This window comes from Laetiporus sulphureus (assembly GCF_001632365.1).
Source record: "Laetiporus sulphureus 93-53 unplaced genomic scaffold LAESUscaffold_32, whole genome shotgun sequence".
Lineage (NCBI taxonomy): Eukaryota > Fungi > Basidiomycota > Agaricomycetes > Polyporales > Laetiporaceae > Laetiporus > Laetiporus sulphureus.
The window spans coordinates 186,685-213,413 of record NW_024468541.1 but is presented as its reverse complement, the minus strand read 5'-3'; the positions used below and the strand labels follow the sequence as shown (position 1 = coordinate 213,413).

General features: G+C 50.8%; 11 protein-coding genes across 11 annotated transcripts; 3 read left to right on the top strand and 8 right to left on the bottom strand.

The window, feature by feature from the left end:
• Positions 1–84: 84 nt before the first annotated feature.
• On the top strand, positions 85–2,592 carry LAESUDRAFT_761047 (uncharacterized protein; the record flags this gene model as incomplete). Its single annotated transcript, XM_040912850.1, has 13 exons — positions 85–449; positions 505–561; positions 610–685; positions 738–1,017; positions 1,077–1,101; positions 1,154–1,242; positions 1,298–1,372; positions 1,429–1,461; positions 1,515–1,535; positions 1,590–1,837; positions 1,899–2,081; positions 2,134–2,225; positions 2,283–2,592. 13 exons carry the CDS (start codon positions 85–87, stop codon positions 2,590–2,592), a joined length of 1,854 nt encoding a protein of 617 aa, XP_040762220.1.
• A 365-nt stretch (positions 2,593–2,957) lies between these two features.
• LAESUDRAFT_737907 (spindle pole body interacting protein) lies at positions 2,958–5,962 on the bottom strand (the record flags this gene model as incomplete). The annotated part of the gene is made up of 10 exons (XM_040910829.1): positions 2,958–3,134; positions 3,186–3,308; positions 3,361–3,519; positions 3,575–3,862; positions 3,919–4,213; positions 4,287–4,585; positions 4,640–5,350; positions 5,402–5,462; positions 5,512–5,748; positions 5,853–5,962. The coding sequence occupies 10 exons, from the start codon at positions 5,960–5,962 to the stop codon at positions 2,958–2,960; spliced, it is 2,460 nt and encodes an 819-aa protein (XP_040762219.1).
• A 338-nt stretch (positions 5,963–6,300) lies between these two features.
• LAESUDRAFT_814078 (uncharacterized protein) lies at positions 6,301–7,170 on the bottom strand (the record flags this gene model as incomplete). The annotated part of the gene is made up of 3 exons (XM_040914558.1): positions 6,301–6,681; positions 6,759–6,929; positions 6,993–7,170. The coding sequence occupies 3 exons, from the start codon at positions 7,168–7,170 to the stop codon at positions 6,602–6,604; spliced, it is 429 nt and encodes a 142-aa protein (XP_040762218.1). The 3' UTR covers positions 6,301–6,601.
• A 293-nt stretch (positions 7,171–7,463) lies between these two features.
• Positions 7,464–9,199, bottom strand: LAESUDRAFT_727955 (peptidase C14). Its single transcript, XM_040909330.1, has 15 exons — positions 9,138–9,199; positions 9,029–9,089; positions 8,910–8,972; positions 8,784–8,848; positions 8,676–8,726; positions 8,584–8,620; positions 8,442–8,531; positions 8,360–8,386; positions 8,196–8,302; positions 8,075–8,143; positions 7,994–8,012; positions 7,900–7,945; positions 7,775–7,847; positions 7,701–7,721; positions 7,464–7,643 (listed from the first exon to the last, which is right to left on the bottom strand). Exons 1-15 carry the CDS (start codon positions 9,171–9,173, stop codon positions 7,611–7,613), a joined length of 798 nt encoding a protein of 265 aa, XP_040762217.1. The 5' UTR covers positions 9,174–9,199; the 3' UTR covers positions 7,464–7,610.
• A 1,733-nt stretch (positions 9,200–10,932) lies between these two features.
• On the bottom strand, positions 10,933–12,730 carry LAESUDRAFT_761043 (peptidase C14; the record flags this gene model as incomplete). Its single annotated transcript, XM_040912849.1, has 16 exons — positions 10,933–10,986; positions 11,041–11,061; positions 11,116–11,194; positions 11,246–11,291; positions 11,342–11,360; positions 11,420–11,488; positions 11,541–11,611; positions 11,663–11,689; positions 11,745–11,837; positions 11,894–11,930; positions 11,983–12,033; positions 12,093–12,170; positions 12,202–12,275; positions 12,332–12,392; positions 12,446–12,525; positions 12,583–12,730. 16 exons carry the CDS (start codon positions 12,728–12,730, stop codon positions 10,933–10,935), a joined length of 1,008 nt encoding a protein of 335 aa, XP_040762216.1.
• A 1,427-nt stretch (positions 12,731–14,157) lies between these two features.
• LAESUDRAFT_703470 (uncharacterized protein) lies at positions 14,158–16,147 on the bottom strand. The gene is made up of 10 exons (XM_040906521.1): positions 16,089–16,147; positions 15,763–16,033; positions 15,639–15,698; positions 15,121–15,587; positions 14,983–15,066; positions 14,896–14,931; positions 14,815–14,835; positions 14,515–14,762; positions 14,439–14,455; positions 14,158–14,376 (listed from the first exon to the last, which is right to left on the bottom strand). The coding sequence occupies exons 2-10, from the start codon at positions 15,864–15,866 to the stop codon at positions 14,190–14,192; spliced, it is 1,224 nt and encodes a 407-aa protein (XP_040762215.1). The 5' UTR covers positions 15,867–16,033; positions 16,089–16,147; the 3' UTR covers positions 14,158–14,189.
• A 96-nt stretch (positions 16,148–16,243) lies between these two features.
• Positions 16,244–17,039, top strand: LAESUDRAFT_727951 (uncharacterized protein). Its single transcript, XM_040909329.1, has 4 exons — positions 16,244–16,630; positions 16,687–16,809; positions 16,869–16,892; positions 16,940–17,039. Exons 1-4 carry the CDS (start codon positions 16,443–16,445, stop codon positions 16,956–16,958), a joined length of 354 nt encoding a protein of 117 aa, XP_040762214.1. The 5' UTR covers positions 16,244–16,442; the 3' UTR covers positions 16,959–17,039.
• A 204-nt stretch (positions 17,040–17,243) lies between these two features.
• LAESUDRAFT_296031 (uncharacterized protein) lies at positions 17,244–20,591 on the top strand. Its single transcript, XM_040901873.1, has 12 exons — positions 17,244–18,291; positions 18,343–18,396; positions 18,448–18,520; positions 18,576–18,852; positions 18,909–18,933; positions 19,042–19,130; positions 19,184–19,267; positions 19,315–19,350; positions 19,474–19,721; positions 19,780–19,968; positions 20,022–20,113; positions 20,167–20,591. Exons 1-12 carry the CDS (start codon positions 17,435–17,437, stop codon positions 20,465–20,467), a joined length of 2,325 nt encoding a protein of 774 aa, XP_040762213.1. The 5' UTR covers positions 17,244–17,434; the 3' UTR covers positions 20,468–20,591.
• Positions 20,592–20,624: 33 nt separating this feature from the next.
• On the bottom strand, positions 20,625–21,337 carry LAESUDRAFT_295798 (uncharacterized protein). Its single transcript, XM_040901872.1, has one exon. The coding sequence runs from the start codon at positions 21,229–21,231 to the stop codon at positions 20,782–20,784; it is 450 nt and encodes a 149-aa protein (XP_040762212.1). The 5' UTR covers positions 21,232–21,337; the 3' UTR covers positions 20,625–20,781.
• Positions 21,269–23,637, bottom strand: LAESUDRAFT_296402 (uncharacterized protein). Its single transcript, XM_040901875.1, has 17 exons — positions 23,632–23,637; positions 23,081–23,571; positions 22,935–23,020; positions 22,810–22,870; positions 22,681–22,743; positions 22,557–22,621; positions 22,444–22,494; positions 22,353–22,389; positions 22,205–22,288; positions 22,120–22,146; positions 21,999–22,063; positions 21,872–21,943; positions 21,804–21,822; positions 21,707–21,752; positions 21,569–21,644; positions 21,498–21,518; positions 21,269–21,443 (listed from the first exon to the last, which is right to left on the bottom strand). The coding sequence occupies exons 2-17, from the start codon at positions 23,220–23,222 to the stop codon at positions 21,405–21,407; spliced, it is 954 nt and encodes a 317-aa protein (XP_040762211.1). The 5' UTR covers positions 23,223–23,571; positions 23,632–23,637; the 3' UTR covers positions 21,269–21,404.
• LAESUDRAFT_785263 (uncharacterized protein) lies at positions 23,630–26,108 on the bottom strand (the record flags this gene model as incomplete). The annotated part of the gene is made up of 8 exons (XM_040913877.1): positions 23,630–24,422; positions 24,485–24,629; positions 24,748–25,009; positions 25,063–25,110; positions 25,210–25,311; positions 25,365–25,831; positions 25,886–25,945; positions 26,005–26,108. 8 exons carry the CDS (start codon positions 26,106–26,108, stop codon positions 24,117–24,119), a joined length of 1,494 nt encoding a protein of 497 aa, XP_040762210.1. The 3' UTR covers positions 23,630–24,116.
• Between the last annotated feature and the right edge of the window lie 621 nt (positions 26,109–26,729).

Genomic DNA, 26,729 nt, shown 5'->3' with positions numbered 1-26,729 from the left:
TGTGCAGAGCGCTTCGATTGAGTACATGAGGACAGCACGACCGTCCTCCCACCTCGCCCGTTCACAATGCACCATCTGCGACCCATGGCAGAGACCTCCAACCAGACTCTCGTGAGCAGTGGCGTCACCAATGGCGAAGGGTGTGATGGTCAAATGGAGTTGCGGGTCCGCACTCCTGCCTCTTCCCGTCCAGGCACTCCGAATGTGGGATCCAGTACTCTGTCGAAGGAAGGCTTCGATTCAAGCATTAGCCTGGGGATCATCTCGTCCGAACGGTCATACGTCGATCACGCAATCGCTACTCCTGCTGGGATCACTGCAGTACCTCCCGGTTTTGACACGAATCCCAATGTTTTCCCGACTGCGCTAGAACATAGCGGACGCGTCTTCCTTCAACCTGCTTCTCCAACGGATATTCTCGACCGTCGCTATGCGCGGCGGCCTCGCATGTGAGTTGCTTCCTCGTCTTATTGCGTTGTTATGGTGACGTTCACTCGCCCGCAGACGTGAGTATAACGGGGAATCTCAACCCATACCAGCAGCTCGGAGATCCTTTCGCCAGTGAGTGGTGCGGTGTACTCCTTACATTCTCGCACTGACAGTCAACAGTGACGATCCCCCTCCACCATGGACTTCTTATAAACATCCCGAAGGTCAGCGGTATTTCGGTAAGAAACTGCTGAATGTTGGTTTCAAACCATTGTTTGTTATTTTATCCATGCTGATGTACAACACAGAAGTTTCAGCTGTTTACCGACATTTGGATATATGACCGGCAAAAGTTGTCGAATATAGAGATCTTTGAAGAGCAATTTCTGGCACTGCTACAAGAACAAGCGGACCTCCCGGATGGCACGGAAGTTGCGGTATACATAGAGGAAGATTACGAAAGCAACAGCATGACATGTCATTACTACCTGTCCAGCGACTCCGACCGGGCTATATTTTGGTTGGAAGAGGTCGAGGATGATTTGCTGACTCTACGATCACGCCCTGCTCCCAAGAATTACTATCTTCGTGGGTGCCTCAGTCATTGATATTTCTTCTTGCTATGCTTAATCAGCAACAATCCTTAGAGGATGCCACGGAAACACAATATTGGTAACAGAATATTCGTTGAAACTCGTGCTGTGCTTATGACCTTTTCGCTTAGGAAACACGTAGAAATGTTCCCTAATCATCGCCGAGTTTCCACGGAGCTTCTAAAAGAAGTGAAGGAGCTAGTGAATTTCTGGACATTCGGTACGTTTGATAGATAAACAGTCCAAAATCGCACCGTTTGACTGCAACTGTATAGATGCAATGTCGTCTGAAACATCGACTGCACCTCAAGGACTATCTAGCTATTTACCAGTTCTGAACAACATCCCAGGTAGATCCATCGTGATTACTGTCATCTGGTTACATGCTGACATTGCACTGACTCAGACAACGGCAGTGCACCGTCGGTGTGTATCATAGGTATGGCAATTTAATCAACCAGGAGTTCATGTCGTCATTTGATTCTCTTGCAGCGCGTGTGATGGGCATTCTGAGTGAGTTTCCAATACTTGGTCTACGTGCTGGTAATCATCGCTGAAGTTTGTTAGGCAATCAGAGGTTTCTCGATTTGCACGGCCAACACGAGGCTCGTCTCAGTCGGGAGGACACCATCTACTCACAGGGCGAAATCGAGTACTCCTGGCTATTGCGTCTTGTTTCCCCGCTGCTCTTTTTCATGCCATATGAGTATTTTGAGCAACTTCGGCGAGTATGGGTGGACCAGACAGTTCACCATCTGTCGTGGAGCGCGCTCCGGAACGGTTTGCAAAGAGATTGGGACTCCTTGCTCACTCCGGTAAGGATCTACCCAAACTTAACTTTGACCACCGCTCATCCCTGCAAATGGACGTCGACAGGCAACAGTCATGCTAACGGCGAACGTGGGCCTTCTCGCTATTCAGAGCATTGATACAGGTCATAGTGCACGGAGCTGTGCCCAGATCGCGAGCTATGTCTCTACGTTCCTCAGTCTGGCAATCATGTTTCTTTGTATCATTCTGGCGCGCTATCACAAGGATGAATCGAATGCGGCAGAAACGGTGCGTAACGCCTTGTCCGTCGAGGACTTTGTCTCACCCGCTAGCCGTACAGTGCATGTACCTCTATCAGAGAACGAAATTGCCAGCCGGTCTTGATATGCTTGCCATTTCTTTCAGCCTTCCAGCTGCCATGTTTCTATGGTGGTAAGTCCAACATTGTTACAAGCTACAGGCTTTGCTTGCTCAATGGCGATGGTGCAGCATGGTCACCTTTTGTGTAGCTGTTGCTTGGGTCTGTCTCGACCGAACCAATCTCTGGACTCGCTTCTTCACTGGGCTCACACTTGGCTTTGTCCTCCTCGGCGTCACAACGGTGATCATCATCGAGCTATGCCCGTTCCCTCCAGACAGAGTTGCGCCGGTGATGTCATGGAGAGATGAACTGTGGGAAGCCCTGGGATCCAAGCTCAAGGTTCGGCATTGGTGGAAAGACAAGTTGCGACACCGCCGGTGGCCATTCACTTTCATACGACGGCGTCAGCGTGATCTAGAGGGACAGAGGGAATCTTAAGCCATCATTGTTCATTCATGACGAGATCGTTGCAGAAACCACACCTATGCTCTTCCATCTTCATGATTTAACTGCGCAGGCGCACTATACTGACCATTCTCAAAGTTCGACTCCATATTCAATTAGCCGCATACATGATTTTCACGATGATCTTGTGTTTGCAGTCACATAAGCTCAAAATATGGCCTGAATGTTCCTTTACAAGCAATCTCTCTGCATTCACTATTCATAGCACCAAAGATGCTAAGGACTGTTGACTGCATGACAGCACACACGGGCGGGGAGACCTGGTATACAATGTGGTTAATGCAGCAAAACGGCGACCTTAAAACACTCATAGAGAAGCGTGCTCAGCGACAACCCGCCTATGCCATTACGACGCTTGAATCACTCCGGTGAGAGGGCGTGCGCGATATATGGGAGGCGGGTGGGATAGCCAGCGAGTTGTGCTCCTTGTTGAGACGAGCCTCTCTTGCATGAGCCTGTCTGACATAGGCATAGCGCTGGAAGGGATTGAGCGCTTGCAGGAACTGGACACCAATCTGCTCAATGCGTATGAGCGAGACCGAATGAAAGTTCATACTAATACGTACCGGATATACGCGCAGCTGGTTGAAGATATTGATCGTTAAATCTCGCACGGTCTCTTGCTGGTGGAAGAGGCCGAAGCTAAGAGGCAGCAAGCCGTTGTGATGGGGTGGCATTACCGACAGCAGCTACAACAACCTGGTTGTTAGAGTGCTTCTCTTGAACTGCTATCGAGCGCACCTGCGTAATTTGGTCGTATGTCCGGACATTGTCAGCAAGCGTAGACATAATGAGCTCCGCCTCCCCGTCAGGCATCCTCTTCGCATGGCGAAGGCGCCATAACTGATGAATCACGTCGAAGCCCTCGATGGGATCCGTGGCCAACATCTTCCGGAAGTCCTGTCGCATACGATTAAGAATGGGCGAATGTCACGCATATACAATACACACATACAAGCTGGTACAGCGTGTAACTCTCTGTCCTTCGCCAAGCCTCAATCCTACTCGCGTTGAAAGCAAGCTCTCGCGAGCAGGTGATCTCGTCAACGAAGCCAATGCCACCGCCCAAGCGTGGGGGCTCGCCCGGATGCTCCGAGTAGGTGGAACTAGGAAAGCCGATCACGGTCGAACCCATCGTATCTTCCTCGTATCGCGCTGCGAGCCGTACGAAACGCATCGCGTACTCAGCGAAGCGAGCGCGGACATGCGCCTCCCCGTAGTGAGATGATATCGCTGACAGTATCTACTGGAGCATCAGACTAGATAATATTGGAAAGAAGTTAGAATTTAATAACTCACATCTTCCATGAAGAGGTTGTCTGGGCTGTCTGCCCTGCTCGGATGATCCGCCCTCGGCAGAGGACCACCATCCCGACTCGGACGGATGGGTTCTTCGTCGGTGCCAACAGAACCCTCCGCACGTACAGTCCCTGTGCGGATGATTAGCTGGCTTTGCGCGAGCACGGGATTGGCGGGATAGGTGATGTGAATATCCTTAGACACGACCATGCGTCCCGAACCAACGTCACAGAGAAGGTCCCAAGATCCGGACGCTTCGAAGATGGGATTGGTCACCCCAGCAATATAGCCCGGACTAATGCGAAGACGCAGGATTTCAGGTGTCAGAATCACGAATGGAAGGTGACCTTAGCATAACAGGTACTCACATAGATTCCCACTCCTCACGATTGGTCAAATTGGCATACGGGAATGCACGTTTGATGAAACCTCGCAGGACGAGGCCGCAGCCAGACCCTAGTGCGCAAGCAGAGAGGACATAGCTTGACACTTGTCCGGCAGGTCTATGGTGTCCCAAGAAGATGATCCGCTTCGCCGTAACCAACGCATTAAAAAGGACAACGATGGGAGGTGTGAGAGATCCGTTTGTGTGCAGATGTGGGTGAAGCGGGCCGCTGAGGCTCGCTGTTGATGCAGAGAATGTCTGGACAAGCTGTATGAGGGAGTACTATGGAAGCAATCACTTAACGTAAATCTGTCGATTGCGCATAAACGTACGTACATCGCCGACTTCTTCGGGGAAGGTAGAGAGGGGTATCTTGATCGGCAGATGATGGTCGTTAAAGTCGACCATAGCAGGGAAGAAGTGTGAGTCTTTGAGTAGGGATATGGCAATGTTGGCAGGATTTGGCGCTGCCAGGGGCTCCTCTCGTCTCCCACTCGGGCCGTGGGATGAAGAAGATGACGTCTCAATGGACGGCCTGCTACGGACGTGACTTCCGTTAGGAGCGCTATTGCTAGTACTGGTGCCGGACTGGTCGGCCCCGCTTTCGCTGTTTACCCAGACCGCGCTGCCGTCCAGGGAGAAAGACGCCTCGGATGGAGAGGGCTGGCTCCGCGTCTGGCCGACCCCCCGCACGCTCTCCGACCTCCGCACGCTGCGTGTCCGTTCGGGCTTCTCGCTACGTGTCAATGACTCCAAATCCGAGCTCGTCTGCGAGTCAATGGACGGGCTCGTGCGATGACCCAAAATCGCGTTGGGCATTGTCTGCTGCGTCGCGGTGCCCGGGTCGCCGAGTACTTCCTGTAGATAGTCGTCGAACTTCTCGATGAAGACGTCCTTGCGCTCGGAAGTGCGCATGATCATCTTCTCGTGCCGGGTGAGGACCGGAGCAAGGGAAATGTCCATGGTGTTGATGGCGTCGAATAGGCGTGCGAGGCAGTCTTGGGATGGGTTAGCAAAGTAATCATCCAGCGCCATCAATAGAACAGGCTGTACCACGTATGAGCAGGCAAAGACAACATAATACGAGCGCATACATGCCTTGAATACTTGAATGAAGGAATGCCGAGTGCATATAGCCATAGCCTTCACCACCGCGCCTCTGGGTCGATCCGTCAAGGCCGCATGGACCATACGATGAGCCTACGTACCTACGCGCCGTCTTATCCAGCTTCGTCCGCACCAGGTTCAACACGTACAGCAGCTCAGGTTGTGCATCCTCCGCGTCATCCGCGTCGACGTCTACGCTCGATGCGCTTCGACCGTCTGGCGTTTCGAGCGCGAGCACGGGTGCGATGGTGTTGAATGGCGTCTGGTTGAGAAAAAAGATCGTCCAGTCTTCCGGCTGCTTCTCGGCGCCGTCTGGCAACATCAGGTTCGCAAGGAGGCTATTTTGAACGAGTGTAGAGCGCATATATAGACCATCGAAGTGCGGGTAGCACCACCACATCGTCAGTAAATGGTGACCAACCAGGAAGACGTCCCCACGCACCCTTCATCGGTTCCCAATGGCTGCGGGAACTGGTAAGTGAGCTGCGCACCGCGATCAATATCGAAGTCGGCAAGCAGGACGAAGGAGCAGTGGTGTGTGTCGCCTGACATTGGTTCTCCTTAGCAGCAAGCAATGGTTCAAGTGCGTTGATACAGTAGGGCAAGCGGCCTCGATACGAGCGAGACCCGTAGAAGCTACGCCTTGTAACTAAGAACCAGCGAATATCCTCTTCTTTAGTTCGCACCTAGTTCGCACCAGGCCTTACGATGAGACTGGAGCCCGACTCCACTGTCGGAGCCAGCTACTAGTGCAACACAATGCCTATATATTGCGCTGATCACGTCGGCACCGCCGTCCGTGCCAGAATGATGCAAGCTTTAGAAAAAGGTTCAAAGACTGCTGGTGTCGATTGGCGGGAGAATCGTCAACGGTGAACGAAAGTGAAGGTGTCGACAAGGGGCCGAGATAATTAACGTTCGAGGATCATTGCCTAAGTACAATTGCTAAGATCTGCTCGTGATCGTCGCGCGCTAGCGAAATCTGGGTTGCGGTTGCACGATGTAGCGGTATTCTACACTTGTTGCAAACGTAAGGGAACTGTAATGGCGAATTGCATGTAAGAATACAGGCAGGGTATTCAGGTAAAGCTATCATTTCTTTGGTATACAGTGTACGGGTATACAGGCAGAGACAGCTTGATGGGAGACAACGTTGCAAAATCGATAGCGAACATAGTAGTCGTCAGTCAGTCAACCAGAGATTTCAGTAAGAGCAGCAAGGGCGAGCTTGATACGAGTGACGAAATCGCTGAGTCGTTGACGCGTCTTCTCTTGAAATCCGGACGAAGGTCAGCTCGGCCTAAGCAAGGGAAGGGGACAAGATAGACGGTGCAGAACGGCCGCATACCGATGAGGGACGACTGCGGATGACGACACATGCCTTGTTCTTTCTCCATGTCCATCACGGTCTTCACCTCCTTCTCCAAAGCATCAGCGGCGCGGTCACTCTCGAAGCTAGGACGTGCGGTCGACCACGCGTGGAATTCGAGCATGACTTCGAGGAGCATGTCGTTGAGCTCTGTTCCCGCGACACGAAGTTCTTTCCGGTGAGCATACGAGATGCAGACGTGATTTTACACACTTTCGAGGAACTCGGCGTCCCGTTTCACCTCACTGTCGAAAGGCTCAACGATCACGGAACGATGGTCGAATGGCGGGAACGTATCCGAGATGATCTCAGAGATTGCACGTTTTTCAGGCCGATTTGCCCCGCCAGATTGCTCCTCCTTCGGCGTGACGGGGCTAGATGGCGTAGACATGGTGTGGTGAGATGGAAGGACGTCGAGGGCAAGGGTACTGGTGGCGGCGGCGGCACAGGCGGCACACATTCAAACTCAGAAACGCGCATATATATACGTCGTCGTCGTCGTCGCATGCAATACACCGGAAAAGAACATTGTCTGTAACTCTGACTACATCCTCACTGATAAACGAGAGCGTGGCCATCAGCACTGCAAGCCTGCGTAATTCTGGAGTGACTGTGATTGCTATGGTATTGATATATTCGAAAGAGTACAAGGACGCTACATAATATTTCGATCCTACACTGACTTCCGGGCACACAGATATGCAAGCCTTCCAACGTGAGCACCATTAGTACCGATCTCTATCATACGACTTTGAACAAGGGTCGGCCTTTTCAACGATAATAATGTGGTTGTCGAGAATGCGCCATAACTCTTGGAAAGCTGAGCCCGCCTCATATGTCAATCGGCCTGTCATACACTTGATCCTGAGTAAAATGGCGATCAGAACACATCCGAATCAACTTTTCCCATGAAGTCCTTACCATCGGCATAGAGCTTTCCAGCTGGATGCATGTCAGTTTCGCTCGTTTAGATGCACCACGTGAAAAACACGAACCTCTGGGGTCGGTGGGTCATAGTCTTCATGATTATGAAAATTCACGGAAGCGGTGATTTTAGCGAGCTCGCGCCTGGAGAGCGGGTCAGTCGCCTATCTTCCTGCGTATGCATTGAGGCACTTACGTGACGGTGCGGAGTAGTTGCTCATAAGTTTCCATAGGATTTTTCCCTGAATTACTGTCAGAGAAGCTCATGTATACTTCGAACTACAACTTACGGAGCGCATTAGCGAAGGCCTAACATGCCCAGTCAGTTCTTACTCTAATACTGTCAGAGATGTTATAATCGTCAGACTTGCCTTGATGAAGATGCCGCCGCTCCTTCCGCCCAAAGTTATCTGGTCGTCCAAGCATGCACCCCAAGACGTCTAAACGGGCTTGTCAGTCACTTCATAGAAGATGTTTTTACGGGTGACCTACCACATCGGCGGATGTAGGCTGCTCGTCGTCGATGACTGTCTCTTGCGGAGGAAGAGGCGCCGAGAACTTGGCCTGCTTCACCTTCCTCTCCGTACCATCTGTGCCGGCTGTCAACCCGCCACGTTCTTGAGAAGGCGCATCTATCAATCAGGAACCCGACTCACAAACATCGTGCGTGCCTCGGACACGGACTGTTGGTTTGTGTGAGAACCTCACTGGCATGAATGTTCATATGGCGAAACTCACTGTTCTTGACAGCAGAGGGGGGAAACATCGTGCCCGAGGATGCAGAGCTTGGTGACGGTGGACGGGTGTCCTCACTATCGTTGGGTAGATCTTGACCAATGATGAGCACAGCTTTGGTGACGGAACACATGCTGCAACATACCTGCCATCGTTCCGGAGTGGCAGCAGTCGAAGACCATCTAAGCGACGGGCCTTTAAGTGAGATTTGTGAAAGAAACCGGACAATGTGCGTACCATGAAGTGAGCACCTGGGGGTACATGCTCGACCAGGATGTCGTGGATCTCCTAATGATGGACAACGAGGTAAGTAAAGGTGCTGACCCAGTGCTTGCCGGTACTCACATCATCCTTGATGTAGTTTTCAAAGTCATCGTCGTCTCGAAGCTCAATATCCACCGGCCAGATGACTGTGCGTTTAGGCATCCCGTCACTGCATGAACGAGTGAAGATGGAGGCAAAAGGCCATACCATCGTCAAAGCCGCTCTTCTCCGTCCCGTCTTCGTTCTTTACTTGGCCACCATGGCCAGAGACTAGTGAATCGCGATGAACACGTGCGCCGGCTGCAACGATAAGCAAACAGGCTCACAATGAAAGACGTAATGATCGCCGGGCTGTGCGCCAGCCACGAGGTCGCGCATCGCGCGCACCTGGCCGAATTAAACAAGCGCATATATGCGACCAGTACGCGGACTCACAATATTCTCGCGCGTAGGCCAACGCTCGTCGCCCATGGTGTGGTCGTCCATGAGCACAATTATATCCTCCTTGTTGTACTTGAAGACATCTAATGAAGCATGTGAGCATCGGTTGGGCGAGGATTTCATGTACACTGACCGACAAGAAGGTCGGACAGGATCCGCGGGTCGTTGTGCGTCCCCGGCAGGTCCATCTCGCGGTCGCGTAGCTTGTCATACTGCACCGCGACGCTGAGGGCTCTCCTGAGGGGCGGACGAGTGGCGGTCGGCACAGGCATGGCGCACACGTTGGCGATGGGCTGTTCAATCCATGAACGCTAAATACCATTGCTACACTGCTAGACGCTGGCCGGACCACGAGAGTAGGGGCAGTACGCCCGCAGGTTCTGTGAAGATACGGTGTCTCAGAACAAAGTCATAATTAGCACATACCATCTTCGGGATGGTCGTTCCAAAAATGGACTCATCTCCCGGGATCATCCTATCTCCCGGCACTTCTGGGTCGGTAATTCACTGCGAGCGTCGGCGGCGCACCGCATGAGGTGATGCGGGGACGCTCGTCTCAGTTCCTTCGAGATGCAGCCCTCCGCATGGAGATCAAGTCATAGCCAAGGAGGATCCGCTGCTACATCAGGTCCGAACAACGATGATGTCCGCGAGCATAGAAACAGACGCTCGCCAATCTTTTTCTTCGCCTTCTTCCGGTGTGCATGAAATATGTGCTGATACATCGCCGATGCAGATCACTGACGCCGTTTTGCGTCATCAGGGATCGTGTTTCAGCGTTGGCGTCTCCAAGAGAACTTGTGGACGGAACTTCAAGGGAGTCAGCGCTCAGGGACCACTGGGCACGAGGACCTCCTCCGGACGGTTGTGCTTTCAAATTTCCCTCTATCTCCACAACTCATGGTCGATTTCGATTCCGGTCTTGGCCACTTGCGGCAGCCGCATGTCTTCAGAGGAGTAATTGGTCTTTCAAAAGCCCAAAGGCGGACAGAGATGAACGTTATAAATGATGGGAGCTGTCAATCGACAGGAGTGTTCCGGCTGGCGGGTTCTGACTCAATGAAGAGGTCTTCCATCCGATGAACTGTCGGTGTGGTTTTAAGTTCATGTTGAATAACTTGAATTGCAGGCTTGGCCGGCATCCCGCAGCCACGCCCATCAAGCCACCACGCCCATCAAGCCACCTTCCGACGTACACGTTAATGGGACGAAGTCGATTTTGAGTTCTATTATGAAAGCCTTCTTCTGCTATTATGTCGTTATCGCGGCAGGCCATAATTGGAGTAGTTCTGTTCGGGCCGCCGGCCGCCATCTTCTCGTTCGCCGTTTAGCAGACAGAGCCCACCCAAAGGCACCTTGATGACACAGCGGAAGACCTCGCGATCGCGTAATTAATTGCACTTGGTTCGCTGTGCTCCGAACATGGTGGTCAGCTGTGTGTACTTTGACGGACAGTTTTTTCCCCCCTTCTCTCGAATTTCTTATACTCCGTCTCAGACGGGAAAAGATTTTCTTCAAGGCGAGTATCAGCTACAGATCTAGAGCGATTCTATTTGTGTACGATTAGTTGTAGGAATACATGCGAACGATTATAAGGAAAGCGTGCTCCATATCAATAAGTTATCATTATACTAGTATTAGCGTGCTCCTCTATAGGTGTCTATGTACCATACTCGGTAGTAATGTATCGCGTATCGCTATTTCTAAGGTGTACATCGAATAAGTCAGAATTACAGTGGTTTTAGCGTACTTTAGCCTGTCATTGTTTGAATGGGATCACAGGCGTTCATCATGAGTCCGAGTCATCTGCATCATCAACGACGGGCCTATACCAGACCGTGTCCTATATAATCACCGTGAGCGCGAAGCGTTGATGACTGCTGTCAAGCTGACTCACCAATTTTTCTTCCGAGGACAGCTGCATTGTGACATTAGCGCCTCGGGAACAAATTCACTGCTGAAGCTGGCTTACCTCCGGGTGTGGCGTGAAGAGCGGGCTATCTGGAGGAGAGACCTCCCTAGCCTTGACAATCATCTTCTCGATTCCTCGTCTGCAGAGTCATCAGTATGATCTCAGGCCATACGAACTGTTGCAAACATACGTCACAGCACGCAGAACGTCACCATGTGTCGCATGCGGATGATGTCCTATGCTCAGTCTCAGGAGGTGCCGACGGCAAAGCAATCATAATGCTTACGTAGAACTCTATTGAACATCTGGTCAAAGGTAAGTCTGTTGGTGGTTCTCACGACAGTAATAGACATCGGATACTCACGCGAACGAACAAACCACCCTTGTTATCCCCATAGGTTCTCTGATTGTCTTCGCAGGCAGACCACGATGTCTGTGTCAAAGTTTTCAGCATTGAATCCACTGATCCCGTTCTCCCCACTTACAACATCCACCATGGGGTCCACTGGATATCGTCTTTGTACCGTCTTCCTTGGTCCGCCGGCTGGTGAATCATCTAAGTGCCGCTTGAGCCACATAGTAGCAACAGTCATATCATCATACGTACTACCGTGGTGGGTGCCCCGTACGCGGACTATTGAAGAGATATATCAACGCGTATCCTAGCAGAGAAATTGGTTGAAACATACTGCTTTTGGAATTGTGGGGCGAGGCAGTAGTAGATATTGGTGCAAGAATCAGAGGGGATGGTGGCCTGAAGTCATCACTGGTGTAAGGCAGGTCTAACGGAGCGAACAGTCAATGAGTGACACTCGGCTGCATAAAGAATTTGACATACCTGCAGCAGTGCCTGAATGGCAGCAATCGAACACCATCTATTGCAAGGAGCGTGAGTACATGAGGTTGTGAGCACTGCAATTTCCGTACCATGACGTGCGCGCCATGCGGGACCTGATCCACGAGGATTTGATGAATCCACTGAGAAGAATGAAATGAGTCTCTTTACCGAGAACAAAAGTCTTAATAAATAGACTTACATCATCCATGATATAGTTAGTGCATTTTCCATCGCCTCTGTAGCGCACATCGCAGGGCCATATAACTGCAAATGCCGACTGTCAGATATCAGTGATCAGGCTCGTCAACATCAAGCATGCCTTCATCGAAGCCATCCTTCTCCGTGCCATTGAGATTAGGTATCTGCGAACCATGTCCGGAAACTAGAATGATGGATTTGAGCATCCTAGACATACAGACACTGCGCTGGTATACGTACAGTGGAAGAAGAAATGATCTCCGGGTTGCGCATCTGCTACCAATTGCCGCATCGCTCGGAGCTGCAGAAACATAGTCTGTATATGTTGTCGCCCGTTTTCGCCTCATTGCTTACAATATTGTGTTTCGTAGGGCGCATGTGCTTCCCGTCGTCGATCATGATGTTCACGTCTTCTGCTCTGTAATGGAACAAATCTAAGAAGGCCAAACATTGAGCTTCTGGCAAGACATGCCGTAGAAGGGTGAACGCACCGACCAGCAGTTTACGCAGGATATACGGATCCTGGTGCGTGCCGGGAAGCTCGAGTAACGGATCGCCCGAGACTTTTGCAAGGTGCTCATAGCCCACGGCAATGGAAAGAGCTCTTCGCACTGGAGGTCTCCGGCCTGTCAGGGTCATCTCGAGCGATGGGGTGTTGCAACAGAAGTCCCTGCAAGACAATGCACATATATATATCGTTCGGGACCCCGCCCTGAACTCTTCAAAAGGCTTCCATGGGTGGCCGCCATCTGCCTCCCTGTCGACGAGATCAGCTGAACAGGAGTATAACCCATGCCAAGCGCAGGATATCCGGTCCCTGATGCGTCTGTCATGGAACGCGAAGCAGATGAAAGAATTCTCATCCCGAACGTGAAAATGGCCATGTGCATGATCGTCGCCCGGGAACTAACCGATTGAGGTGGGTCGGCCCACGATGACGGTATGAAGACATTGCGGGCACCCACCCGGCGGTAGTCCTGGGAAGAATTCCTGTGTCAAAATTGGTGTCTCATGTATCGATGCCGGCTGATTCACCAACCGAACCCTCCCCCTCCCGGAAAGCTCCTGGGCGATAGATGGAGAGTATAGTGTTTGATGCACCGGGCGCCGCTACATTAACGGGGGGCTAAGAGCTGTCATTGCACGAACTGGACTCGCGCAAACAGTGGCATGACGTTGGTGTGCGAATTCTCTTGCCTTACACGAAGAAATGCTTTGCGCCTCGAAGACCCATGTGGTCAAACACATTTCCGCTTCTCATACTAACGAAGTGCTCACCTGTCTCATGCTGCGCTCCCGCGGCTAGCCTTTTCCGTATAACCCAGCAATGTGGATTCTTATCGCCGATCGACCAGTTTGAGGAGTGTGGTGAAGCATCGAACGGTCGCACTTATCGACCATGGAAAGTTCGCTGATATCTGGATAGCCGCCGCCATGAGTGTTTCATCAATGCCACATTCCATGTGCCTGGTTTCCAATATCAGTCTCGCGCTCTCTCACGGCGCGCATCTCTATTTGATCGTGGAAGCCGCATTTTGAACCTTGTCATTGTAGCGCACGATGGTCATTGGCAGACTATCGGTAGCCTCTTCGACCGTGCCGGCAGCCGCCGGGCTTCCTTGCTGTGCGCGCCGCGCGAAGGGCATAGCTTCGATTCTAGATGGGGAGGCGGAAGACGCTACGTGAATTCCTTGACCGCATAACCTACACAGTGAAAAAACTATTTGCGCGCTCATGACAAATAAACAGGTATTAAGCCTCCTCTGACTCCTACTCACACGCTGCTGTGGTCTGAAACGCTTGACCCTTCCCGCAGTTTCAGCCAACGCCACGGGATACGGGTTGACCAGCCTCCCGGCCATTTCCAGGGCATTGATATTGCCCCGGAATACAGTCCAAAAGCGAGAATTGATATCACAACCGAACCTAACACGTAAAGGTTAGTGGATTGATGCAACCACACAAAGCCTTGTGCTGTGGATGTTCCGAGCGCCCAGAAGAGGAGCGCTTTAGGGAGACTGAAAGCAAGTGCCGTCCAACGAAAGCCCGAAGCTTCTCGCCTGGCCTCCCAGAGGAAAGCCGCCTGTCCAATATGAAATCAATCAGTGCGGGAGCGGAAGCCATGCGTCAAGTATCTCACAGCCTGATCTGCAACATAGCCCGGCGCCGCGCGATTGCGCTGGAGAAGTACAGCGGAGGACACGACAGAAATGTTGCACATCAAAATGGAAGCGAAGGCAAGTGGACGCGATATCGAGGGCAACATGAGGAGCATCAGGTTGACGCTGGAAAAGATGAAGCAGTATTAGGTTTCAGCTGTCATATGAGTGATGTAGCACAAGCTCACATCAGCAGAGCGAAAGCCTGATAGAGAACAAAATGTAAGCATGAAGTCCGGTCGAACATTTAGAAGGTCCACGTACCCATGAGCTGCACAGAGCCCATTCGAGTCTGCGAGATTTCGCGGCTGCACGCCACGCTTCTTGATGAACAAGTTCATCTACCCACAACGATTCCAGCTCCGCTTCATAAGCATCAGGAATTTTGAACAGTAGCTGAGAGGCTATGGAAAACAACCTGCTTCGGGAGAGAACAGGGAGTTCCAGGACAGACTGATCGCTAGATAGGCGCGCATTCAGATCGCCATAGAGATTGTTGAACCTGTAATGCGCTGGCGGACACGTCTTAGTCCATCATGCATATGGAGTGGAGTACGGACTCACTGATAATGACCCAAAGCCGAGCTTCGCGCCAGCATATCAGATAACCTATATGGGAGCGATAGCGTGATGAGAGATATTCACCTATCGTAGTCACTGTATGCGCATTCACAGCGCATGCTGAATTAAATAGTCAGCCTTTTGTGAAAGCGACTATGAAGATTGACGGACTCCGTGCAGAATTCAAAACTTCAAGGAAGTCGGAGCATTGTGCAGCATCGTACGGAAAGGTGGAGGTCGCAGAAGTCAATCGATCTGATCAAAGAGACTGAGCAAGCATTCAACTGGCTACAGCAGTTTGTAATGCACCTGCGCGTCCATGCAGGAACACGGTAGCAAGCTCGTCCACATGAAGATTTGACATGGATAGCTCGCTGCATCTATGTGCCGAAAAATATTCCACATGCGCCCAGTATTGTTCCGTCAAGTGTATTCGCAAGTGTGTCTTCGATGCAACTTCGGGAAACCACAAATCCTCCGTTGCAATCTCGTCTTCTATCCAAAATGCCACATGTGTTGCGTAGTCCACCAGATAGTACAGGCAGTCATCTGATTCGTCAGACAGCTGTAGGAACAGTTCAACAGTTTTCGGGAGAATAATCCTTCTTGCATCCAAGAGCTTGTTGAACTGTTCTATCCAGTAAACGATCGCTTCTTGATTCTTATCGGAATAGAGGTACGCTTCCGTGACAACTGGAGGCGTCGTTGCACATGCAAAGTATAGTTGTCCTTCTGGGTGGATATATGCCGAACAACCGTGGGGGGGAGAGATCGGTCTGTATGGAGTTCGTCAGAGGCAGAGGATGACAAGTAACGTGCATACAGACTCTTTCTCTATGTTATATGAACCAAAACCGGCTGCGATGGTAGCGTAATGGCGGGTAGCTCTGAAAGACGGCGTACAGGCGCGTGAGTACATCATGACGGCACAGCCGCGTCAATGGCACTTGCCTGCTGTTGCGACCATATCGTACGGTGAGAAGTGATGTGGTAGGTCTTAAAGAGCCAGACCTTGCAGCAGGCTTTTCTGTGGAGAAACCATGAATGGATTGCATCGCAGGCAGCTGTAGTTGGGAAACTAGGAGAGCTTTCGTCCTCCTGAGCTTATATGGTGGCACCACGCGGCGCCCATGCTCAGGCAGAACGGTCACGATGTCAGCGTTACGGCAATCGGAACCGACCGCGTCGAGATATGTGGATAACTCTTTGCGCTCATCAGTATCTATAGATGATGAGTATGAATAAGTGTAGGTTGAAGAACTACATTCAGGACGAACGAGGCCTTCATCTTGTTCTGCGGAGAGCTATAGCGATATGTGGTTCAACTTTGATGGATGCTAGGACTTATTTGATTAGCGCTGGTACTTGCAGGTAACTGAGCGTCTCTGAGCGTCTGCTGCCGTAAATATAATTCACCGCACTCGCTGTGCAGACTCCAGGCTCCCACCTCATTGTCACCAAGTTGCTTCGAAATTTTAGCGTTTGGCATTGCATTGCTGTTCGGTTGCAAGACTCGGCCTTTCAAGACTTGCAATGGCTGTCCACGTTCAACTGTGGTCATCGGATCGTAGCTGTACCAGGAACGGTAGCGTCCTGGACTGCACTAATGAACTTTGTTTTGCATATGGAACATGGCCATCACGCGCCTGGCATTATACATCCGAGCGCTATCTGACCTTCTCGACAAGGGTTATCGCCCATCGCTGATACTTAAGCCGCTCTTCTCGTGTGGTATATATGCTCCATCAAGATTCAATATCCGTCATCACATCGAGCTCTACGGACACACTTTAATGGACGAACCTAGGGTCAAGGATAGGTAGGCTCCAACTGACCCTCTACCTGTTTGATTCATTCATGCATTGTGTGCGTCAGTGTCATCCAGTCGCTACCGGACACCAACCAAACTCCACTGGAGGAGATCGACAGCGTCTCGCCCGAGCCGGAGCTAGCCAACCCAGATAGAACATCGAATGAAGGACAGTCTAGTGATGTCAGGTACGTCTGTGTCAACCTCAAACGTCCTCCCTCGTCTCACCGAATGCTCCGATGCTCAGTTCCGTTCCGGAGCGCGAACCTAGGTATGTTGTGGCCACATGTAAACGTCGTTTTTTGTCACCATTGGAAGTCCACAGCCCCGACTATGACGATCCGGAGACTTGGCTATCCGCGCGACCTCGCGGGCCGACAAACCACAACGCCAATGCCCCGAAGAATGTCAAGAAACCGGGGAAGCCTTGAAGATGCGGGATATATTGATGGCTTTTTTTTTTACGCCGCGCGATCCTTATAAGAGTTGCGGCCTGCAGACAGCGCTGCTTCTTGGAAAGCTTTTCCTTTCAGACATTCTGTAATCTATTACTCTGATACAACATGTACGGTACGGAAATGTTTAGTCGCCTTTTGTTTCATGAACGTGCCTCGTTCAAATTTCATATAAGGTTTCCGAGGATGTTGGCTTGAACACGTTGTAAACAGCCGTAGACAGGCAGTTGGATGCAGACCTACTGAGGAGAGATCCGATGGGCTTCTGATCAGTTGTCCGCGGGCACATGGTGGCACCGACAGTCATATATCCGGGTCTTAGTCAGATTTGCTCTGGCATCTATTATGCTGTTTCGTCATGGCGCTGGCTCGATATCTGCGAGTCTTGCTTGAATTGTTATCCAAACTACTGCCGTTTCGTCGCTGGACGACAGTGTTAGCTGGACGAGTCATACATCTACTCTCGCATGCGTCGCAATATTTCAGAAAGACGCTTCTGCGTGCAGGGAAGCCGAACAAGAGGCAAGACAGAACGAAGTATCCAGACGATGGATTGTTTGGCAAAGACAAGACCATGTTCCAGGACAAGGATGCGGAGCAGGACATCTATTCGAGTAATGTGCCCGGCTCTTTACTTGATCCTCGTACAGCCCACCGCAGCACGGCAGGACCGTTGCACACAGAAACACCAGCCAACACATCCACTATCCACGCCAATCCCCGGGGCAGTCAAATCTCGATCTCCATCCAAAGTGCTTCCAGTGACGAGGCTTCTAGCCATGTTGATCGTTTCTCCCTGAGTTGCCATGGCTCGATAACCGGAGAACACGGCGGTGTCGTCGCCACCGAAGTCTTTGATGAGGACGAAGACCGCCTTCGCCCTCCATCGTCTCGTCCTTCGTCCCGCACCTCCTCACGTCAGGTGGACCGACTTGAGCAGGTCATCACGCATTCCACATCGCCTCGCGCACAGTTACGGGCCGGAACACGGACGCGGCTGCGCTCTGCACCTTCTCGTTCGTTCAAATCGTCTGGTAGTGCACTCTCAGTAGCCACGTATGAAAGCGGGAAGTCGAAGGCAGAGAGCCAGGTGCTTGCAGTGCCCGCCGGTGATGCGCTGTCTCTCAGATCTTCTGCACGTATTGCACATCCAAAAGAGGCAGTGGAGACGTATCCTGTTCTGTGGACGGAAAGATATGATAGAAAGAGGATTCTGTAAGCATCCTTCTCCATGCGTTTTTTGGTTATGACGTGAAACATTTCTAGGGAAAACCGTGAATTTAAATGGGAAACCAAGGCCATGAATATGACATACCCACTGTAAAGCTTCTTCCACAACATGCTGAGGTGATTTGCTGATATCAGTTTCAGTGAAGGCAAGCCCGAGGGTTGGGAGGCCTTGACACATCCAGAAGGGCAGTTGTATTTCTTCCATCCGACCAGAGTGAGCTTGGGCATTTCATTGTATCCACCGAATGCACGTGTGACTGTCTGTCTAGTTGATATATACAGATGAATACCTGTGTGACCCAAACGTCTTGCGCGAAATTGAAGACTTCGTGGCTGTGTTGGATCGCATCGTCGAAGAACAAAACATCCAGCTTCCACCTGGTGCAGAGCTCGTCCTGGATCTTCGGACCGATCCAGAGACAGAGGAACGCTATTGGTGCTATTACTATGTTAATCACAAAGATAGGGTCCTGTTCTGGATACAGGATTATGAGGTGACCAGACGACTGGGTCAATTGAAGGGAATATACTCCGCCACGCATATAAGTGAGCACAGGCTAATTGCCATTCATATGCGGACTAACAAAGCCTGATAACGTCAGAGCTGGGAATAGAAGAATACTACTGGTAAATTCTTCCGTGTCCAATGGTGAGCCTCGATATCGCTGTCCTTGACTGGTGAACTTATCATGAATTACCAGACCTTGATCTCCTATATCGAGAATTGACTTGTAGGCTGCATTGGGACACGTACCCCTACAATCATGAGCCGTCCTATCAACTAATGACCGAGCTTAAATGCATCGTCACACACGCCAACGCAGGTAAGCAGTCTGGATGATTGGTCAGCGCAAAGTCTGAGTTCATCCTTGGCCAGATTTGCTTACATCAAACACCACAACGCTGACGTGGAACACGGATGAATTGTACAAGATGCTCGCCATAGTGAAGGATTTGGAAGGTGAGTGACGTGGATAGATGCACTGCGTGGCTTTAACATCTCTACAGGTCTTGGCTGTAATCAATGGACCGCTTGTGTGGTTGGTAAGATATCGCTGCTCCTGATGTCAGCGTGAATCCATTGGCTCATAAAGACAGGACGCCTTATGCACATTTTTGGTATTACTTGACCTTCTTCTAATCGCATAATTCTGACTTCCCTTTCAGCTCATCACAGATACCTGAATCACCATGGACAGAAAGCAGCGCGTCTTGCTAGAGATCAAAGTCTCTTTGGAGACGTGCATACCTCCAGATCCCCATTGATCGCGCTGATTGCTCCTCTCTTGTTTTATTCACCGATGACGCACTTGAATGCACTGGACAATCTGTTTATCGACGGCGTTATTAGTATCGTTCCATGGACACAATTCATCGGTAAACTGCAGAACGACTGGACCGAGCAGGTCTTGACGGTGCGTGAGCAATATATCATAACAACGCGAGTCACTTTATATTCAAGGATCGTCGCAGGCAACTGTGTTGTTGAACGCAAACATTTCCTTCATGACAATCACTGACGTGGACGATGGCACCAACCCGCGTACCTGGGCCCAAGTCGTCAGCTTCGTGTCAACGATTGCTAGTATTGGCAGCACAATCGTGGGGCTGCTGTTGCTACGGCAATACAGGTTGAAACCGAAGGACACATCGCAAGACGCCGTGCGTTGCATTGCTTTCATGCGCCATGAAGAATACTAACAGGCCGAACACAGGTGAACTACTTGACCAGCCGGAAGCATCCAACGCTTGGCTTGGAGACGTTGGCCATCATGTATAGCTTGCCATACGCACTGCTCATGTGGGGGTGCGTCCGACATTTCTCTCAGCGTGTGAATGTTGCTGACAATGGATGTATAGGATGATTACGTTCCTGGCTGCTTTTGCCTGCGAATGCTTCGTCCAACACGATGCTAGATCAACGATTGTCAGTGCCGTAGCCTGGGGTCTCGTAGGCATGCTCCTTGCCTGGTACATCTACACCGCTTGGGAGGGTGGGGACGTTTCGATCAGGGTACAGCTCGGCGAACTATGGACCAGCGCACGGCTAAGGATATCGAAGGTTGCAGATGTCATGCGCATTTCGAGCTGGCATGCGGTATTCCGCCCAAGTTCTTCGCACACGCTTACCCCGGACATCCGGGAGCTCCATACGTGCTAATGCACTTCGCGACTACCTTGCGTTGCTGCTCGCTGCACTGATCATGATGACTCGTTACTCGATCTCACGATGCTCAGGGATACCCGTCACTGATCTATCGCTATCTGCTTCTGTAAATTGCTTTGCTGTAACGTTTTGTTTGCTGCTGCTGTATGTCACCATTATCATGCTATGCTCGTAGACCGCACTGTCGTGTCTTCCCGGGTTCTTGTATAGATTATAGGGTGGAGCTTTGGAGACGGCCTGGATTTAGACAACTCGTAATATCCACATGAAGCGACGTTCGTTCACTCTGTCCCCTACTAGTAAAATATCTAAATCACTTCCATCACAAATGGCGCCAAGATGATTCTGCAATATATAGTGCTAGCCGAATTTTCAAGAAGGAGTGAGACTCCAATACGAGACTGTACGCCACGGTTGCCACTGCGAAGAACGACGTCATATGCTTCATATACTGATGTTGCGTTCCATGACAAGAGAGTCGCTCCGGGCAGCATCCGAGTCGGGGACCTCGCGGTCGAGTCTTTGGCGGACAATAGCAACCTCAGCCGCTGCAATTGATTGCCCCAACACGCGGAAATGACCTTTCTATCGCGAAATTGCGGGTCACAATGGTGTGGAGAAGACATGGCACTGCTGTTATGAGTTTGGAGATGACACCATGATGCGATCTCTCTTCTGGATGAAACCAACTGCAAGTTTTGACAATGACCACTGGTCGCACGCAGCTCTCCTGAAGTGCTCTGAGACAAATTTTCCATGGCAACTTACATCAATGCAGGTTGTCGAGACAATGATTATCTGGAGAAATACAATTGGCACCCGTCTCTGTAGCGACAAGTGAATGAATATTTCCCGGAAAATGGACACAGCGATAGATGTAGTAGGAAATACCAAAGGTTGGTACCACCGATCCCAGCCGTTCGATCAATCGTCAGACATTATCAATAACTGGCGCGTCCGCAATGCTATCCTATGGTACCGCGTTAGCAATACGGAGCTCACGGCTGCTCGGCATAGTACTCACCAATTCCTCCTCTGCACACAACTGTATACGCACATCAGCCTCGAAGGGCTTTGTCTATACGGGCTGCCTACCTCTGGAGAAGGGATTGCGTAGTGACGCTCTGGTCTACGCCTGTTGATCCCCGCCACAATATTTTTTATAATATGTCTGAGAAGTCGTGAGCGAAGTGCATATCAGGCATGGATAATTGGATCATATGCTCAGCTGACCTGACGGAGTGGAACACTTCGGCATGTGTTGCTGTTGGATTCGCTCCTTTCTAGAGGTGAAAACGCAGTGCACCAACAAGCAAGAAATGTGACTCACGAAGAGCCTTGTTCAAAGCCTGTCGCTGTATCAGCCAGCCTGAATCCGGAAATCGATAGGGTGCGTACATAAACAAATAGACCCCCGTGTTTCTTATCACCGTAAGTGACTTGATCATCTTCGCAAGCGGACCAAGATGTCTAGATGGTACATGTCATCAATGCGGCTTCTGCTGACTGAACTGGCTCGACTTACTACATCCACTGTATGCGGTACATGAACCTTATCTCGAATACTCTTGTGCTGACCAAGACGCGATGCTATGGTCGTGAACATCAATATTGTACTTAGAGTGCTCCGAAGGTCAGGTCTTTACCCTCATGATCTGTTCCAGCGAGGCGAACTATGAGTTACCTTAGTTTATGTCTAGTGATCACTTGACGTCTGTGGATACAACTTACTGCTCTTTAAACGGTCGAACTGCGGCTTGTACATCGAGACTGGGCTTGCAAGTGATTCACATTCATCGCTGGTGTACGGCAGATCTAGCGACGGAGGTTTAGTTATTCATGGTAACAAACAAAGCCACACCCTTCATAACATCCATACCTGCTGCGGTTCCAGAGTGGCAACAATCAAAGACCATCTAGAGTCATCTCTCGGTAAATACGTACTGCTATTTTCTAAAATCGTCCCTCACCATAAAATGCGCGCCAGCGGGGATATGTTTGACGAGAATATCATGAATCAGCTTATGGATGCGTTCAGGTTATCAACTAGGCGCGTCTCGACGGACTGACAGTGGCGACTCACATCATCGATGATATAGTTATCGCAGTCTTCGTCACTTCTATACTGTATGTCGAACGGCCATATCACTGTGAGTCCCGAGAAACAGTTTGAGACACGTCGGATAGCTGCACTTTAGTGGTCACACCTTCATCCATGCCATCTTTCTCGGTGCCATCGAGGTTTCGCACCTGTGATCCATGCCCGGAAACTGGAGAAAAGATGTTCCAAAGGGGATCGGTGCATATTCGTGGTGGATATATTACATTCTACTTACAATGAAACACAAAGTGGTCGCCAGGTTGTGCATCAGCGACTAGTTCATGCATTGATTTAATCTGAGATACACGGTTAGAATCGGACTACGTTCATAAGTCTGCGGTTACGAGAGAGGGGACTCACGATGTTTTTCTTTGTTGGACACATATGCTGACCGCTATCATCGTCCATGAGGATCCTTATGTCTTGCTCCCTGTATCCAAAGAGATCTGCCCATTGACAGCACTTCTAAGTGACGAGAATCCAGACGGCTTCAGTACAAGACTTACCAATAAGCAATTTACGGAGAACACGAGGATCATGGTGTGTGCCTTCTAAAACTAGCTCCTGGTCAATGCGCCCGAGGGGCTTGTACCGAACGGCAACGCTGAGAGCCCTTCGCACTGGAGCACGTCGGATTGTCACGGTCATAGTAAACTCGGCGGGTATGGAAGCGCGTACGCCAAAGGTGCTTATGAGCACCGTCCAGGCGTCATTCTCCGGACCACGGGGAGCCTTCCCTGCTTTCTATAGACAGAAACAAGATGGACATTGTTTGCACGACATCCAGGAGCCCATAAGAGGCATAGCACCTGCAGGAGAAAATCGTGCAATTCCGTCCTCCGGACTGATCGTCAATAAGCAGGAGAACCACAATGGCGATGAGCGACGCTGAGCTCCGGACGAGACCACCCAAACAGGGAAGAGGCGGTGACTTCGGTATGCACAGAATGACCTGCGATGTTAACTACTCGATGCCGGTCAAAACCTCAACCACTCCCTGCCGCTAGAAGCTAGATGAGCGCACCCCCGTCAACCACACTGGCACTTTTTTACTCACTGGAATATGACCATTGGTCAGCATGCGGCTTTCTTTATTGGGTTGCAGACACCTGTTTGATAATCAGGTGAGCGCTGTATCAACATCCTCGCAGCGATATCATTTCAAATTCCTACGACTCGAAATGACACTCATGGATGTATTGCAATGACAAGAAGTCGCTTGCGTTCCATGCGCATCATTCAAGCTGTGTATTAGTATTTTTTTGCCTCGCGCCTGTCATAGAACCAAGCGTTGCACATGTTCGTGGCTTCGGATCTTGCGTGTGTAAGTAGCACGCACCATTATTGGTCCTCCGCCGCACATCAGTTCAGGGTGATACTATGTAGAGCCTTGCTTGATGAAACGTACCGGAGGTGCGGTCTGACACTGGTGGCGAATATACAGTACCACAGATCGTGACAGCTGAACCAACGCTGGGTCTAGGTTATTTCTGTATTATTAAACATTCATACTTAACTGCAGATAGCTTTGTATAAGTGCGTCTAAACTACGCATTCCTCCGATTGGCGATTCGCCCGGATTCTGAACATCCTCCAGAAAGTCAAAAACGAACAGCCTTCCGGCAACGTCCGAGAAACAGGGACCGCGCCGGAGTATAAACAGAGCGCAAAAATCGCAAGAACGGCACCTCCCAGCACATGAACGCTTGTGGCTTCACACAGCCACACGAGACTCTGCGCAGACGAGATCCCGAGTGCCCACAGCAACAGCGCTTTGGGAAGGCTGAACGCAAGCGCTGTCCATCGGAAGCCTGATGCTTCTCGCCGAGCTTCCGAAAGATACGCTGCCTGTTGTGCGAGGACGATGAGTCAGAAAAAAGATCGGTCGTCAAGGGATATCATCGCCTTACCGCTTCATCGGCGACATAGGTTGTTGCTCGGCGATGTTTCATGAGAAGGATCGCCGAGAATAACACGGACATGTTACACATGAGCATAGACGCCAGCATTACGGAACGTGTGGTCTCTGGAAGCATGAGCATCCAGACGTTGATACTGAAGATTTAGCGAGACACTTTAGTTTTCAGCCGGAATCGATACTCCGGCAAAGCTCACATCAACATCAATGCCGCCTTGAGAAAGAGACGTTGAGCACATTGTTGCATTCTGACACGGAAGCTGACATACCAGTGCGGTACACACGATCCATTCGTCGCGGAACACCTTCATGGCCTTTTGCCACGGTTCCTGGTAGACAAGCTCATCCACCCATAGATCCTCGAATTGTCTTTCGTAAGAGCTGGGTACATTGAATAGAAGCATTGAAACCGCAGAGAACAGTCGGCTTCTCGGTATCGAAGGCAAGTCGAGGACGGACTGATCACTGGAAAGACGCGCGTGTTTGTCTCCATACAGGTTGTTGAATCTGTAGTGCGCTGCGGAAAGCGCGTCAGCAATGCGAAACCCTGCGAACGTTCACGACACATACTGATGACGACCCAGAGGCGCGCTGTTAGTGTAGTGTCAGCGATATAGCCTTTTCAGTGGATACGACAGATGTTTCCTCACCTATTGAAGTGATTGTATGCCCGTTCAGAATGCAATCTATCAAAGAAGGTCAGTATATGTCAATAACGTAGTAAGAATATCTCACTTTTTGCTGCATTCAACACGTCCATGAACTGTGTACATTGTTCGGCGTTGTATGGAAATGTTGACGTTACTGATGTCAGTTGGTCTAAATACGTTTCACTTAGTACTCAACTGATGTTCGAGCAAAAAGGAACGAACCAGTACGACCATGGAGGAAGACCGTAGCAAGCTCATCCACCAAGAGGTCGGAGAGTGATAGCTCGCTGGACCGATGTGCTGAGAAGAACTCCACATGGGACCAGAAATGCTCTTCTAGCAATATGTGGAGGTGCACATCCGATACGGTCTCTGAGAAGCCCAGCTCTTCGGTGGAAAGGTCGTCTTCAATCCAGAAAATCACTCTGGATGCGTAATCGGCCAGGTAGTATAGGCAAGCATTTGGCTCCTCTCCCAGCTGCAGGAAGAGTTCAGCTGTGTCCGGCAGAGCGATGCTCCGTGTGGCCAGACACGCGTTGAATTGCTCGATCCAGTAGCAGATGGCCTCTTGGACTTGGCAATCGTACAGATCTGCTTCGGTTACAACCCGAGGATTCGTGGCGCATGCGAAATACAATTGTCCTTCCGGGTGAACGTGCGCAGACCAGCCACGCGGGAGATACTTTGGCCTGTGCGACGGCAATCAGATCTAGGCTTTGAGCACATCGAGCGTCAAAACTCACTCTGTCTCCCCGGCGAAAGAAGAATGACCTGCCCTGAGAGTTGCATAGCCTCGAGTGGCTCTACAAAGGTACACGAATCAGATCAGAACGAGTCAACAGGAGCGGTGCTGAAGACTCACCTGCTTGTACGTTGGTATCGCGTGGTCAATAGTGGAGTCGTAGGTCGCAGAGAGCCAGACTCTTTCACAGACGACCGTTGCACAGACTTGGTCGAGGATTCCATGCAGCCAAAGTTGTCAGTGTTGTATGTGCCTCTCCCTGAGTCGTGTCCTCAAATACTGAGCGAGGCGCTTCGCGTGCAATGCTGAGGCCGTGCGATGCGATGTCACAGGATGTCACGCGTCAAGGGGGTGGCACACTGCCTCAGAAGTATGGCCGACACAGTCCCGCCCGCCACCCATGCAGCGCCTTCATTAATCATTGCTCGGGATAGAGGAATACCGTAGACATCTGGATAGTTCCACAGGAGATATGGAGAATTGCAGTTTGCGTCCTGCTCAGGCGGATGTCCGGTGTTACGACTTTGGGCGTTGGGCGTTCTGACGTTGCGAGCCAGCTGCCAACAGCCTGAGACCCAAGAAATCCTCACCGTGCTACACGACAGCACTGCCAACACGACATTTGTGACTTCTGTTTCCCACTTCCCTAAGACCACGTCCTAGCATGCACCAACGTTTGCGTTGATCCAGGAGGCGGTGGGCCGGTATTAACAAAAAAACTCGCTCCACACAGCTCCACACGTTCAACTTGCAAATTTTATAGCATACACCAATCTGCAGTCGATTTTTGGCCAATATAGCTTCATCGATCTAACTAGGCTCCGGGCTGATTCGGTGCAGGAGCG

Bases quoted from the DNA above. Each gene is read 5' to 3' on its own strand.
- LAESUDRAFT_727955 (XM_040909330.1), bottom strand. From the start codon at position 9,173: ATGGGCGACGAGCGTTGGCCTACGCGCGAGAATATT. The intron at 8,532-8,583 runs GTATGTTGCAGC...TCATTGGTCAAG, and splicing joins CCACTCCGGAACGATGGCAG to ATCTACCCAACGATAGTGAG. The intron at 8,387-8,441 runs GTGAGTTTCGCC...ACAAACCAACAG, and splicing joins CCCCTCTGCTGTCAAGAACA to TCCGTGTCCGAGGCACGCAC.
- LAESUDRAFT_703470 (XM_040906521.1), bottom strand. From the start codon at position 15,866: ATGCAATCCATTCATGGTTTCTCCACAGAAAAGCCTGCTGCAAGGTCT. The intron at 14,932-14,982 runs GTCCGTCAATCT...TATTTAATTCAG, and splicing joins AGTTTTGAATTCTGCACGGA to CATGCGCTGTGAATGCGCAT. The intron at 14,836-14,895 runs GTGAATATCTCT...GCTGGCGCGAAG, and splicing joins GCATACAGTGACTACGATAG to CTCGGCTTTGGGTCATTATC.
- LAESUDRAFT_727951 (XM_040909329.1), top strand. From the start codon at position 16,443: ATGGCCATCACGCGCCTGGCATTATACATCCGAGCGCTATCTGACCTT. The intron at 16,631-16,686 runs GTAGGCTCCAAC...TGTGTGCGTCAG, and splicing joins GAACCTAGGGTCAAGGATAG to TGTCATCCAGTCGCTACCGG. The intron at 16,810-16,868 runs GTACGTCTGTGT...TCCGATGCTCAG, and splicing joins GGACAGTCTAGTGATGTCAG to TTCCGTTCCGGAGCGCGAAC.
- LAESUDRAFT_296031 (XM_040901873.1), top strand. From the start codon at position 17,435: ATGGCGCTGGCTCGATATCTGCGAGTCTTGCTTGAATTGTTATCCAAA. The intron at 19,351-19,473 runs GTAAGATATCGC...CTTCCCTTTCAG, and splicing joins ATGGACCGCTTGTGTGGTTG to CTCATCACAGATACCTGAAT. The intron at 19,969-20,021 runs GTGCGTTGCATT...GGCCGAACACAG, and splicing joins AGGACACATCGCAAGACGCC to GTGAACTACTTGACCAGCCG.
- LAESUDRAFT_295798 (XM_040901872.1), bottom strand. From the start codon at position 21,231: ATGGAAAATTTGTCTCAGAGCACTTCAGGAGAGCTGCGTGCGACCAGT.
- LAESUDRAFT_296402 (XM_040901875.1), bottom strand. From the start codon at position 23,222: ATGACCGTGACAATCCGACGTGCTCCAGTGCGAAGGGCTCTCAGCGTT. The intron at 21,944-21,998 runs GTAAGTCGAGCC...TGTACCATCTAG, and splicing joins TACCGCATACAGTGGATGTA to ACATCTTGGTCCGCTTGCGA. The intron at 21,519-21,568 runs GTAGGCAGCCCG...GTGCGTATACAG, and splicing joins ACGCAATCCCTTCTCCAGAG to TTGTGTGCAGAGGAGGAATT.